The sequence below is a fragment of the Quercus robur genome, chromosome 12 (genome assembly GCF_932294415.1).
Source record: "Quercus robur chromosome 12, dhQueRobu3.1, whole genome shotgun sequence".
Taxonomy (NCBI): domain Eukaryota; kingdom Viridiplantae; phylum Streptophyta; class Magnoliopsida; order Fagales; family Fagaceae; genus Quercus; species Quercus robur.
In genome coordinates this window covers 2,295,284-2,310,152 of record NC_065545.1, presented here as the reverse complement: position 1 = coordinate 2,310,152, position 14,869 = coordinate 2,295,284, and the positions used below count along the sequence as shown (strand labels likewise).

The 14,869-nt window shown below is 39.4% G+C and overlaps 1 protein-coding gene across 1 annotated transcript; it reads left to right on the top strand.

The window, feature by feature from the left end:
• The first annotated feature begins 9,103 nt into the window (after window positions 1-9,103).
• On the top strand, window positions 9,104-10,066 carry LOC126710218 (lachrymatory-factor synthase). Its single transcript, XM_050410594.1, has 2 exons — window positions 9,104-9,175; window positions 9,500-10,066. The coding sequence occupies exons 1-2, from the start codon at window positions 9,104-9,106 to the stop codon at window positions 9,998-10,000; spliced, it is 573 nt and encodes a 190-aa protein (XP_050266551.1). The 3' UTR covers window positions 10,001-10,066.
• The last annotated feature ends 4,803 nt before the right edge of the window (window positions 10,067-14,869 follow it).

Below are 14,869 nucleotides of genomic sequence, written 5' to 3'. Positions count from 1 at the left end.
AATATCCTGCATTATTGGAGATATGTACTGTTCCATTAAAATGTCAATTTAGCAAATCCCTTTTTCACGGTTCACACTACACTTATATTAGATGTGAAGATGTGAGTTTGGATGATCTTATTTTTATTTATCATGTTAAAATATAATTGTACCTTAAAAATTTATGATAAATGTGGGGGTAAAATTCATCAGTCAACAGTGAGCCTTGGTACACATGCGGAGCCCAGCCATAACAGGAAGTGAAGACATGGCCAGAGGACTTCCAGCCCAATCCTGTTGGGCCGGGCTTGTTTAAGGGTCGTCCGAGGAGGAGTGTCTCCTCAGACGCACCAAACGGGAGTCCAACGCACGCCCTGTACACAGTGAGAAATCATCCCAAGTAGAAGGAAATTGTTGGACGTTCGGGGGGCAACCACAACTGCCGCATTAAATGCAAGGAAACTACTTTTCCAGCCGCATTAATGTAGAGAGGATAGGAGAATAGTGTTATCTTGGCCAGTGCAACTCACAGAAAAAGGGGGGGTGTCCTATGGGATAGGTACTCAAGTAGAGGCCCAGATGGTTAACAAGTGTAAGACCATTATTAATTGAAGGATGCTATATAAGAGAAGAAAACCCCCATAACCAAGGGATCGAAAATTGGAGAAAAGGAGGAAGGAAGAGAGAAAGGGAGAAAGGAACTCTGTAAACAGAGCATAAGAAGCACTCATGCACCCACATGGATTGTAATCCCATGAAACGTAATGAAATATTCCCACGTTCATATCATTGCATGGCTCACTAATAATTACGTCTACTCTGTCAAGACCTAGTTCTGTGACCCACTCTCTACAAATTCATTGTTGAGGGTCTTTTGGGCCAGAATCGCCTGCTTGCTGGGCCTGGGCCCCAAAAATAGCCCTTACAATAAATTTTACAAAACTATAAACTCTCTTTTATGATAAAAATAAGTTGAATCACATGACATGGTCATAATTATTCTAATCTACTCATGGAACATCCATGAGTGATGGACAAACTCACAAAAGTTATAGATACATGGACGAATGTAGCTAATTAAAAAAACATTCACTCACAATAACATGCTTTAATATTATATAATTAGCTGCATGCTTCAAACTCGAGCCTATTGGCTAAAGCCAGAGAAGAGTATGCCCAAGACAAAGCCAACTTAAAGAAAATTGGTGAAGGAATGGAAAGGCACCTCAAGAGTCAAAGCAAATAAAAATTAACAAAATGCAATAAAAAAAAAAGGTAAAAAATAGAGAAATATGAAGGTTATAAGGAAAATTCTTAGGTACTCTCGGAGTAAGTAGAAATTATGCTCATTCCTCTCACATTCATGGTGGTCTCTACCATGAATTTAATGAGTGGACCCTACTATAAATGTGAGAAGAGTGAGCACTATTTTCTATACTTTGAAAGCACCTAAGAATTATTTAGGTTATAAGCAAATGAGTATGATGGTAGCATAGAATGATTGATTAAGTGCAACAAGACTGATGAAGGTTGCACTTGATCAATCAACGACAATGACATCAATAAGTACAATTCCCTCATCCAAGTATGTGGAAAATTCTTGACTTGATTTGGGAGAGGAAGGGCAGCAACTTATTTCATATTTTTAAGGGTAACTTGCCATCAAATAATTTACAAGAGGATGTGTATGCAGATTAACACTTGATAATATAGATGGGTTAGTATTTAGATTTGTTATTGAGTGAAACCCTAAAATTATGATGATGAAATGCATTATGATGAATATGCATGCTAGGTTTGGATGATGAACATGTCATGACTCATGAGAATGTGTAAAAGAAATTATTTGATCACATGATGTGCATGGATTTTCTTCAAATGATGAATGGCATGTATGAATATTGTGCATAATGTAATATGACCATTAATTCCAATAAAACTAACATTCGAGTAGGGTGGAATAGGTGCTTAACACCTTCTTACCATTTCGTATTCATGTAAGTTTCTGATGAAAAAAAAATTATCCATGTAAATTTGACTGTAATTTGGGAAATAAGCCATATAAGTTATGTTTCTAAAATTTAACTACGCAAATAAGCAATATAATTCTTTCTTTTTTTAGATTGTAACTTAGGTCAAAAGTCATATATATATATTTTTTTTTAATTTCAGTTTATTTTTTAACAGTGATGTAAGTTTCATTTTTTTATTCAATAATAGGTATATCACAAGGTTTTTCTTGCTTTTCCTCTTATAATTAAATTAAGTGGTGGTTTTATTTGTAAAACCCTCCATCTAGGGAGCATAACATTGTTGGCAGAGTTTCTACCTTGAGGAGTCAATTATCCTATCATTTTTGGGACATGGTTCTCAAAATCACTTAATTCATATGTTAGAGAAATGGAGATACAGAGAATACTTGAAATTTTACTATTGCTACTTCCAAATCAAACATTTATAAGATCCTGAAAATTTCAATACTTTTCCTCCCATTTTCGAAGCTAAAAGACAGTAATAACTTATATTACTATGGTTGTAGTATAAATTGAGATTTGGGACTTTGGTTTGATAGAGATGGTTAGACTCAGTTGTATAAATTGAATAATTGACCTAAATAATTAAACGAAACCCAAATTTTATTAGGCTTAACAAAATTTCCCCCCAAGTCAATGGCCTGACTTCTCAACCCAAGGATGGTAAAAATCCAACCCAATCCTATCATGCACATGCACATCCCTATACGTGGCTATTGCCCACAAATGAGCATTATGGATAAAGTAACATCATGTTTTCTTTTGCTTTTCTCTCTCTCTCTCTCTCTCTCTCTCGTGTATATTTTAATTTAAAAAGCAATGTCATTTTATAAGGGTTCAGAGCAAGATTATGACGGGGCATAAGAAGGAATATACTCACATCATTGTCGTAATGTAAATTATAAAATTTGATAGCTAGCGGTGCTCACAAATCAGATCAAGATGAGATTTAAGGTACACCTATCATTTGATTCGACCATACTAGATGTTGAAAAATAAAACCTGCTTTGGACTGGAAACTCATTGGCATCCACTTTTTGGATTGGCTGGTAGACTTGGCTAATTTATCGACCATGCAACAAATCGCAGCCACACACCTTCAATAAAATCCACCTCCACCACATCCACTCCAAAAGCCCCAACCCCCACCTCCACCATGGCCAAGTGAAGAATTTTTCCAATGTTGTCCATTGTCAACGTTTTTGTTGTGCGCGTCACATTTTTCGTTGTCCACATTTTTTGAGAGAGATAGAGAGGTTTGCTGGAAAATGTTTTGAATCGGCCATATGTCTATTTAAAGGCACTTTCCCTTCTAACATTTTTGGACTTGCATGCTTTTGTATCTCTAACTTTCTCTTGCTCAATAAATCTCCATTAATGGACACTACAAAACGCGGGGGCCTTGGGCCGCGTTTTTTAAGGCGTGGCTATAAAAAACGCGGCCCAAGATAGACTGAAGCCACGTTTCATAAAAACGGGGCCATAGACGGGTTCTTAGGCCGCGTTTTTCAAGCGGGGCCATAGACGGGATCTTAAGCCGCGTTTTTTTGAGCTAAAAACGCGGCCTAAGGACCTCCGTATTTTTTTTTTGGCAAACTTTTTTTTTTTTTTTCTTTTCCTTAACTATGGCCGCATTTTAAAAACGGGGCCATAGACGGGCTCTTAGGCCACGTTTTTTTGAGCTAAAAACGCGGCCTAAGGACCTCCGTATTTTATTTTTTGGCAAACTTTTTTTTTTTCCCTTAACTGTGGCCGCATTTTAAAAACGGGGCCATAGAGGGGCTCTTAGGCCGCGTTTTTTTGAGCTAAAAACGCGGCCTAAGGACCTCCGTATTTTATTTTTTGGCAAACTTTTTTTTTTCTTTTCCTTAACTGTGGCCGCATTTTAAAAACGGGGCCATAGACGGGTTCTTAGGCCGCGTTTTTTTGAGCGAAAAACGCGGCCTAAGGACCTCCGTATTTTATTTTTTGGCAAACTTTTTTTTTTCTTTTTCCTTAACTGTGGCCGCATTTTAAAAACGGGGCCATAGACGGGTTCTTAGGCCGCGTTTTTTTGAGCTAAAAACGCGGCCTAAGGACCTCCGTATTTAATTTTTGGTAAACTCTTTTTTTTTTTTTTTTTCCTTAACTGTGGCTGCCTAAAGCCACGTTTTATAAACGTGGCTTTAAATTTGGTTTTAAGCCGCGTGTTAAAAACGCGGCTTTAGTTTGGGATGGGGCTGCGTTTTTTAAACGTGGCTTCAGTTTTTGCCTATAGCCGCAGGTTAAAAACGCGGCTTTAGGCTTTGTATAAATAGTATAGTAAAAAACCTACTAACCCTAGCACACCCTCTGAATCGCTTCATTCTCCCTGCGCCTCTCTTCATTCTCACACACAGAAGAAAAGAGAAATCGCAAAAAATCCCAACCATGACCTCTTCTTTTTCTTCTTCCTTTATATTTCTTCTTCAATTTCTCTAACCTGCATTCTCATTAGTTAGATTTTAGAAACCCATCAATTTTTGTTTTTGGGTTCTCTATTTCTTTCATTCTTTCGATTTGTTAGTGGAAGAAAACGATATGGGACTGATAGTGGAAGAGGAAGAGAGCGACGTGGTATTGGTGCCTCCGTCGAATTTCCCAATGGTGGAGGACGGCATTTTCAGATCGGGCTTTCCTCAACCTGACAATCTTCAATCCATCATGTAGGTTTGTTTTTTTTTCTTCTCTATATCTATGTATTTATGTATCCAATGTTGAGTTTTTAACGTTGTTTTTGAAGGGTTTGTTTGTTTCATAAGAAAATTTTTAAAATTTGGTTGATAGGAAGTTTTGATGGGAAACAAAATAGAATTTCGATGTTTGTAGTAGTTCTTGGAGTTTGTTTTGTTGATAGGAAATTTTGACTTGGAAGAAAAGAGAATTTCGGGATTTATTTTTTCTTCTTTGGAGATTTTTTAGTCGCTTAGAAAAAGTTTGAGAAAAAAATAAAGAAGAAGATGTAAAGAATACATAATCTTAATTTTTTTTTTGGTAGGCAGAGGTTGTTATTGCTAATGTCTTTGGTCGGCAGAGGTTGTTGATAAGGTAAAAATAGGTATCATCATGAAACCCCCAAAATCTCTCTAAAACACACAAATACACAATCTGGCCATGCAACAAGTGACAAAAAAGTGAAATATCTGTGAAGTTCTGGTAACACTGCAATTAATGAACACCAAGTTTTTTTCCTTAATCTGCTGTTTGTTATGTGCTAGGGGCCATATGATGTGTTATGCCAACATCTGGCCCACCAAATTTTCTAAAAGAAATAAATTAGAGAAAGTTATTCTTAATCTATTGTGCTATGTGCACCCTTGTTTTGTTTGGTTATAGTAATGTTGTGCTACCACGTGTATATTGTTGGGAGTAGCTTGTGTGCTTTATTAATTTTTCATTGATTGTTTGGTATAAGAAGTGGGAAGCTTAAGAGCCAATATATGTATAAAAATATATTAAGGGTTGGTTTTATTGTCTCATTATGATTTTGAGATTTTAGTGAGCAATATGGTAGGTGGCAGCAAGTGAAGACAGATCCTAGCCTGAAAAAGTTGTATCCTAGCCTGGAAAAGTTAAGAGGTCCTAACTAGAAAGGGGGAAAAAGGGTCAAAAGGAATCAAGCCAAAATAAAAAGGTCATAAGGAATTATAATCTATATTGAAAAGTGAGATTTGTATCAATAATTGGAGAGAAGATACCTGCCTATAGTGGTAATTTTATTTTTTGGATAAGTACATGCCTATAGTGGTAATTTAGTTGGGTGAAATTCTGTTTGATGGTAACTAGAGGAATTGGGGATATGGGGGGTGTTTGTTTATAGGAAACCAGGTAATCCAGTTCTGGCAATAAAAGTTTTTTTGTTTGCTTAAAAATAATTAAAAGAAGTTGCAACAATGACTTTTTTAATAATTATTTTTTAGTTTTTAATTTTTATTTTTAGTAAGATGTGTTTTGAATAATTTGACTGGTGACAAATTGATATTGCACTGATTAGCTAGACATGTTTCACTATACATGGAAAAAAAAAATCATCAATAACTGGGAAAATTTAGGTTGATTAAAGGTAAGTTGAGTGATGTCTTAGTTTATGAGTGTCAGTAGCAGTTGCATTGTCATGGGTGCTTGATATATTTATAATTATGACTGGTTGTCTGAACTTTCTACTATGAGGATAAACCACCTCTGATTTATGACTTGTAATGGTGTTGGCTGTTAATCTTGCAGTTGTATGTATCTTCTTGAGGAGGTGCTAACATAACTTTGTTGATGGCAAAAACGGGATAATGCCCGAAGTTTTGAAAGGAAAAACCTGTGGTTTTAAATATACTTTGTAGTTAACTTTTAATGTCATGTCTCTTTTCTTTGAATGAGGGGGGAGGGGTTGTTTGAGCTCTCGAAATAGTTAATACTTCAAATGTATCCATTTTAGTTGTAATAAATCAAATTGTATCTGGAGGTAACAACGGTCCTGCCATTGATGTTCATTCCATGCCACACACTGAAGTGGCAGTGATGGTGTCTGATATTATCTCCTTGTTATTTGAAAGCACAAACAGTATTTGGTGGTTTTCGAATAATCTTTTTTTTTTTTTTTAATAAAATTTACTGGCATAATCAACAATATTGAATGTGCTAAGGAGTGCATCATACTGTCTCTACTATTTTCTTAATTACATAATTGTAGTCTCATCTTTGGTGCTTTCTTATATGGCTGATCATTAGTTTAACTAATTGTTCAATATTTTGCAGGAGCAACTTAAAATTACTGGAAAATCTCGTACTTTACTCACATACCAGGAACCTCAAAGTTTGAAGGGTTTTTTTTTCCTATGTACCTTTACTTTTTCTTCTGGTTGCTGAATTGGCAAAATAGAACTGATAAGATTGATTAATTCACATCCCCAACTAACATCCAGTTGATTGTCATGATAATGTAAATGAAACCATAGAATCAAACTGATTATGTTTGACAATTACCTAATATCCATGAAATATATATATAGACACACTAGAAAGTACAAATAATTGATCTGCATGACTTGAATTAGTATGGGAAATTGTCTTCGAAGTTCTTTATAGAGATGTACTAGGAATCTAAACTTTCTAAATATTTTTCTCTGGTGTCGCCCATTAATTTTTAAATTTCCAGTTTTCCACCCATTATAGTGAAAGTCAATCATCTACTCTATCTAAGTCTGTCTCAATTGAAGTTTGTCCCATTTGATTCATCATATTCGATTGACCAACTCCTTGGTCAAACGTTTTAGTTACTCTTAGTATCTTCTTGGCAAATAGTACATGACTACCCTGCCAAAAAGTCAAAAGCAGGGAAAAAAGGTGATGGCTTTATTTTGTAAGTTGCTATTTTATTTTTATTAATGTTGGTAGAAAAAGTTTCAACAACCTGCTATCAATGCCAATCCAATGGCCCTGATCATAAATGGGGGCTTAAACTTCTAGTCCTAAGGAGGACTTGACTAGGGAAACTATACGTGATCATTAACTGGGCTTTAACTTTAGGTAGGGCCTGAACCACTATAGCCTGAGCAGCAAATAAGAGCTGAGAGCTCATGGTGCAAGGACAAGTGCTTAGAAATGTCTTATCTTTTAGGTATCATTCATTGGTCTGTAGAGGATCCATATCTGAATCCAAATTTTTGGGACTTAAGACTTGGTTGTTGTTGTAGGCTGTTGAAAACAAATTTTTGAATGCCTTCAGTGCTATGTGATTTCTGATGTCCCTTTTTGAGCAATGGAATCTGGACTTACTTTAATCCTTTTTTAGATTTCCCCCCAACCCGGGTATGAACTTACTTTAACTAATGTTGTTCATCCTGTTCAAGTTTTTTATTTTCTTTGTGTGCTTGTAAAATGTGACCTTATTGCCTTGTCATCTTCAAAATTTATAGCCAAATTTAGGAAATAATTCTGGACTATCAGTTAAGGAACAAATTTTTTATTGTCTACTTCACTAGTGGTCTAAATATTCAATTTTTTATTGGAGAAAAGAGGGGGAAAAGGCAAAATAGAAATCAAATTCTTCTTTTTTGTTGAATTAAATTAAAAAAAAATGGATTTTTTTTCTTTTCTTTAAAGAGTGGTTAGGCGAGTGTATTGTCAGAGTTATGTGTATTAGAAGATGGCTTGTTGCTAGTGATTAAGTTGAGGATTACTGGTTTACACATTCTTCTCTTATTTGAGTATTGCAGTTAGATATGGCTGAGGAATGTTTAAAGCGTGCAATGGACTTGAGTGGTTTGTTACTGCTCTATTCTTCTTTAGGTGATGCTGAGGGGATTACACAACTTGCATCACTTGCTAAAGACCCTGATTACAGATTTGAGCTAGACATACAACTTGGTAGATTAGAGGTTGCAAAGGTAAGTCCAATTTGTTTATGTCATGGGATATGGGTCTCCTTGAGAGCATTTTTCTACTTGAGCATGTGAACATTTCTAATTTCCTTTTGAACAATGGTATAGTCCATTGTTTGTCCAACAAAATGATTCATTGTCACTATGACACAAGTTTTAGGCACGTGGAGTTTAGTTACTCCACGGAGAGTAAACATTCCATGGAGAGTAAACTAAGTTATAGATGTTGATAGTTTTTTCACTTGGAATTTTTAATGACTTGTACAAGTTGATAGATGTTAAGATTTCCTTCAACAATTAATTTGTTGGTTGGCACACACTTGTCCAAAGTTGGTGAGAGATAATATTCTTTACTAATGATAATAATAATTTGTGCGCTTTTGTTGCATTTCTTTTAGTAAAAAAAATTTGTATTATATTGTAAGTCATAATTAGCAATTGTATTTTATCTTTGCACTGGAATTTTTTGTATGTGTGACAGGTTTGTAAAACATAAGCAGGTTTGTACTCATCTGCCCAGAAAAAGGAAATAAAAAGGAAAAAAAAAAAAACTATAGCCGCGTTCTTAAAACGTTGCTATAGACAAATTCCTAACAGGAATTCGGGGGTCTTAGGCCACACTTAAAATGCGGCCTAAGGTTGTGATCTTGGGCCGCGTTTTAAACGCAGCTACAGATTTAACCTTAGGCCACGTTTAAAATGCGGCTAAAAGATGTCTCAGAGGCTGTCACCAAGGGAGCTATGGCCGCACTTTTTAAACGCGGCCTAAGGGTCTGGTCTTAGGCCGCGTTTTAAACGTGGCCTAAGGTTAAACCTTGGGCTGCGTTTAAAACGCGGCCCAAGACCACAACCTTAGGCCGCGTTTAAAACGCAGCCTAAGACCAGACCCTTAGGCCGCGTTTTAAACGGGGCTATAGGACCTGGTCTTGGGCCGCGGTTAAAAAGTGCGGCCATAGGACCGTCAGTCCTATAGTCACAGGTTTTAGGTCACATTAGAAAGCGCGGCCTAAAAAAACGTAGCTATAGGCTATAGCCACGTTTTTTTGACATATAGCCGCGTTTTAAAAACGCGGCCATAGAACCTTTTTTTTGTAGTGGGAGCCCAAGTCAAATTCTAAATGGGAAGGCAAGGTTTGTACAAAACTGACAAATGCCACCGCAGACCAAGTGTTCGTTCTGTACAAGGACTTCTTCAACTTCCACAAATGGTTTCCTAGCCTAGCCACTTGCTATGGTATTCATGGCACCAACGGTGAGCCCGGTTGCATCAGATACTGTGCTGGATTCTCAATCCCATCCAACGATGGTGACAATAAGCCCGTTAGCTGGTCCAAGGAAAGATTAATAGCCGTCGATGATGATGAACACAGATTAAGCTACGAGATTGTGGACAGCAATATTGGGTTCAAGTCATACGTTTCTACGGTCAAGATTGTTCCCCAAGGTGATGAAGGGTGTATGATTGAGTGGTCGTTCACCGTTGATAAGGTGGAAGGGTGGGTACTAGATGATTTGGTGAAGAAGTATGAGGTGGGATTGCAGCGCATGGTTAAGAGAATGGAAGATGCACTAGCAAGTTTTGAGCCAGAAGGGTAGTTGTTTGTAATCTTTTCTCATTTATCTTATTATTAATTTCTAGTTACTTTTGTATTTCCTATTTTATCCATGTAAGTTAGGTTAGGGGTGTGCAAATAGAGTGTGATGGAACACAAATCCGTCAGTAAGAGTGAGCAGATGGAATCTCTTGTAGAAAGTGAAAGTTTGCTCGATGAGGGACACTGGTGTGGTGCCTGCCACAAAGTCTCCGATGCCAAAGTTAGGATCACAATTAAACACAGTAAGGAAATAAAATATAATTTCAGAGTATTTTTGCATATATCCTCTTCTGTTGGTTGTATGAAAGTTTTATACCTGAGGCCTTAAGGGCTAGCCGTTGAGGCTGTTAATGCTTTCTTTAGTAACGCCCCTGGTCAGTAATGAGACTTTTAAGAGGCTCTCCAACGGTCTGCTTGGTCGATTTGGTAACTGCTCGGGTCATTGATTGACTGCATTGAATAACTCCCTGCCTTCGTCAGTGATGATGGCTTTCTTCGTTGTTTCTGATTACCTCGTCATGGATGATTCTCCCGTCATTAATGTTATCTTCGTCAGCGGGATGTAGAGTCGTCATTCCCGTCAGTTGCCCCCCAGGTTCTGGGGTCGTCGGTGACCCGTCATGACGATCACAGAAGATGAAAAGTTTTTCTTGTGACTCTTGGGGTTCTGTTCCGCTTTTAATGCTTAGTGGCGGCGCTACACGCAATCATGGCCACGTGGCGCTTGATGGTCTGTGGAATTAATGGCATGACCCTTGGGTTTCCCGCTAGTTTTTCAATCGTTTTTGGCCCACATTTAAAACTTCTCCTCTTTAACTTTTCTTCTACTTCTGAAAGAGCAAAGACAGACCAACTTTTTAGAGCATTTTTCTTAGGACTTACATTCTCCAGATTTTCCTGCGCTGCGCTTCTGCTGTTCCACCATTGGAGGTACGTTTTTCTTTCCTTTTTCTTTCTTCTTTTTCTTCCTTTGCTGTAGCATAATTTTTTGATTCGCTATTTCTCTTTGCTTCTATTTTGTTGTTGGTCCTTGTTTTTCTTTTGGGGTTTCAGTTTTTGTACCTTGTTTTTCTGCCCTTCGATTTCTGTATTTTCCATGGTTGATAGTTTGGAGGTTAGGATAGCTTGCCCGTCGATATCCTTCCTTTTTGCGCGTCTAGGGGGGTCTTTGGGTACTTACCCTTTTTTGGAAAATTTTGTGTATGGGGGCAATAGTCTGAGCGTCGTTTTGGGCGAATTGTTGCCCTTGCTCCGTCAATCGCTTAATTGGTTCGAGGGTTTAGGAGGGAGAGGATTGATGTCTGAGGTTAGGTCTAGTGATCTTGAGACTGGGCTATCATCCAGTGGTGGCCCGGCTGAAGGAGATACAGCCGTCTCTGACCCTCGAGAGGTTAGGGCTTTTTATGCCCTTAGGGAGATTTGTGGTCTGGATGACGAGACTGTGAATAGATTTAAGGATAGGTTTCAATTTCCGTCTAGGGTTCGTGTTCGTCTACCCAGGGAAGAAGATAGGGCCTGTCACTTCTTTCCAGGCGAAATATGCTTTTACGAGTCAACCTTCACCTGTGGGCTTAGGCTCCCCGTCCACCCGTTCCTGATGGAGCTTTTAGATCACTTTGGTATAGCTCCTGGGCAGCTCATGCCTAACTCGTGGAGGATCGTCATCAACTGTATGCAAATATGGTTGGCCTCCAACGGGGATATGATCAGGCTAGGCGAGCTCACCTACCTGTATCGTTTGAAAGAGTCTAAGGAGTGGGGGTATTATGAATTAGTCCCTTGGGAGAGAAAGACTAGGATCGTCAAGGGATTGCCCTCGTCATTCAGGTATTGGAAGTCGCGCTTTTTCTTTGTGTCTGGGGACGACTTCGAGACTCAATCCAGCAGTGATTGGGGTGATATCCCGAGGTTGCTCCGTCGGTGGGGAACCCCGACCTTAGGTGCGTCAGTATTTCTCCTGTTGTTTCAATTTTGCCAATTTTGAGATTCTGGTCTTGCTGACTTCTCTGTTTCTTTGTTTGGTATAGTTAAGAGACGGCCTGGACTGAAGAGACGGTATAAGGAACGCATAGAGACTGCCATCGGGTACGCTAAGACGATTGAGAGCTGGGACGAACTGGTTGACCCCCGGTCTTTTGCATTTTACAACCTTGGTCCTGACCCATCTCCTTTCGTTCTTCGTCAGCTCGGCATTGAAGGCAAAAAGAGTAAGTTTTGACTTCGTCAGTGCTGGTTCTTCTTATGTGTGCTTAAGCAATTTTTTGACACACTTTCTTCTTGCAGAGATGACGACAAAATTCAACAAGGACATGTACGCAAAGATGAGGTCAAAGAAGGACGAACCTCTGTCCAATATGGGGAAGAAGGCTGTGCGAGTCACCGGGAAGGGTCCTGCCTCCATCCCGCTCAGCATCGTTCCTTCCATAGCTTCCGAAACGACGAGGACTGCCTCCCCGACCGTTTCAATAGAAGAGATTCCTACTCCCGGCTCCAAAAGGCCGCATGTGGCAGGCAAAAGGAAAGAGAAGACTGATACTCGTTCATCCACAATATGGGATGACGAGTCATTGGCTGTAGAAAGAGCTCACGAGGTCGTTACTTCAGCGGACTTGAAGGCTCTCTCTGACTTGTCCTTAAACGATGTGGCCTCTCGTCACGTCCACAAACTGGTCCAGGTGTGGGGTTCTTCCCTCTTCATCATCATTTTTTTTTTTTTTTTTTTTTTTTTTTTTTTTTTTTTTTTTATGGACGACTTCATAATTCCCTCCAGGTGTTGGGAGAGAGTCTCCATATCACCGCTGAGTACCTCACTCAAGGGGCCAAGGTGGCGTCTCTGGCAACCCGGATGGAGGCTTTGGAGAAGGATAACTCTGACCTGAGGACGAACCTGATTACTTTTATGGACGAGGCAACGACGTTGAAGGAGAAGGTCAAGGTGCTGGAGGACGACCTCAGAGTTGAGCGCTGGTTGACTCACGAGAAGGACGTGCAGCTTCTGGCAGCCAAGGAGAAACTTGTGACCATCGCCGCTCGATCCGTGGAGGCTTTCCAGACCACTGACGAGTACAATACCGTGCTCTTCAGCTGGTATTTCAAAGGTTTTGAGCTTCTCCGGAGGTATATGATCAAGCATCCTTCTGGAGTCGACCTGGAGAGCCTGGATTTGGAGGAAGTTGACAAGGAAATGGCTCTAGAGGAGGCGGCTTCATCTTCTGCCCCTGGTGATGATGCTCCTGAGCCTGTTGCTGACGTACCGGCCAGTGAAGGCACAGCTGATGCTTGATTCTTAACACTTAGAAATTTTTTTTTTTTTTTTTATGGTGGGTGCCCATCTTGTTTTTGGGCCTTTCTTTTTGTAAATCTAATTTCAAAACAGTTAACTTTATTTTGAAAACAATGATATTGGCCCAGTGGTTATGGGCTGGAATGAAGCGTACTTACTTTTCTTCTTGATGTTTTGGCTGATTTACATCCGTCCACAATTTTTGTGCGTTGTTAATTAGTTGTTGATTTAATGCACTGCGCTCTTTTCTCCGTCAACTGACTTCTGCCATTTGTGACTTTAGGGAGCGCTGCATGGGCGACTTATGTCCGTCCAGGCGGACTCTTATCGCTTGGTCTTTTAACCCTGCTATTATAGTTGTCAGTAACTTACATCCGTCAAGGCGGAATCTTGTTACTTAGTCTTTTAACCATACTGTTATGGTCGTCGGTAACTTACATCCGTCAAGGCGGAATCTTGTTACTTAGTTTTTTTTTTTTAACCATACTATTATGGTCGTCAGTAACTTACATCCGTCAAGGCGGAATCTTGTTACTTAGTCTTTTTACCATCCTATGATGTTCGTCAGTAACTTACATCCGTCAAGGCGGAATCTTGTTACTTAGTCTTTTTACCATCCTATGATGTTCGTCAGTAACTTACATTCGTCAAGGCGGAATCTTGTTACTTAGTCTTTTTACCATCCTATGATGTTCGTCAGTAACTTACATCCGTCAAGGCGGAATCTTGTTACTTAGTCTTTTTACCATCCTATGATGTTCGTCAGTAACTTACATTCGTCAAGGCGGAATCTTGTTACTTAGTGATTTATAGGCCTCATGGTCGACCTGTACTGCCTGCGCAAAAACATCAAAGGAATAATACTTTTATTAACTTCAATAACGAATGTATTCGTGTGTTACATTTACTCATGGTATTTCTTTAAATGCTCAATGTTCCACGGACGAGGGAGCTTTTGTCCGTCCATAGTTTCCAGATGGTAACTTCCTTGCCTAGAGTAGTGAATGACGCGATATGGCCCTTCCCATGTAGGGCCCAGCTTCCCTTGAGTAGGGTCTTTAGTTGCTATAGTGACTTTGCGAAGGACAAGGTCCCCTATGGCCAGACGCCTGAGTTTGACCCTCTTGTTGTAATACTCGGCCATTTTCTTTTGATACTTCGTCATTCTACTGGACGCATTGTCTCTTACTTCATCCAAGCAATCCAGGTTGAACCGCAGTTCCTCGTCATTGAGTCCATCTCTGAAAGTTCCTCGCCTGATGCTTGTTACTCCAACCTCTACTGGGATCACTGCCTCTGTGCCATAGGTAAGCCTGAAGGGTGTCTCTCCTGTTGGGGTTCTGGCTATAGTCCTGTATGCCCAGAGGACACTAGGTAGTTCTTCTGGCCAGGCACCTTTTGCTTCGTCCAGCTTGGTTTTGATTATCTTGAGCAGCGTCCTGTTCGTTACTTCCGTCTGTCCGTTTGCCTGGGGGTGTCCCGGGGATGAGAACTGATTCTTGATCCCGAGGTCCGAGCAGAAGTCTCTGAAGCCTTGGCTGTCGAACTGCTTCCCATTATCAGATATGATCGTCAAAGGAATCCCGA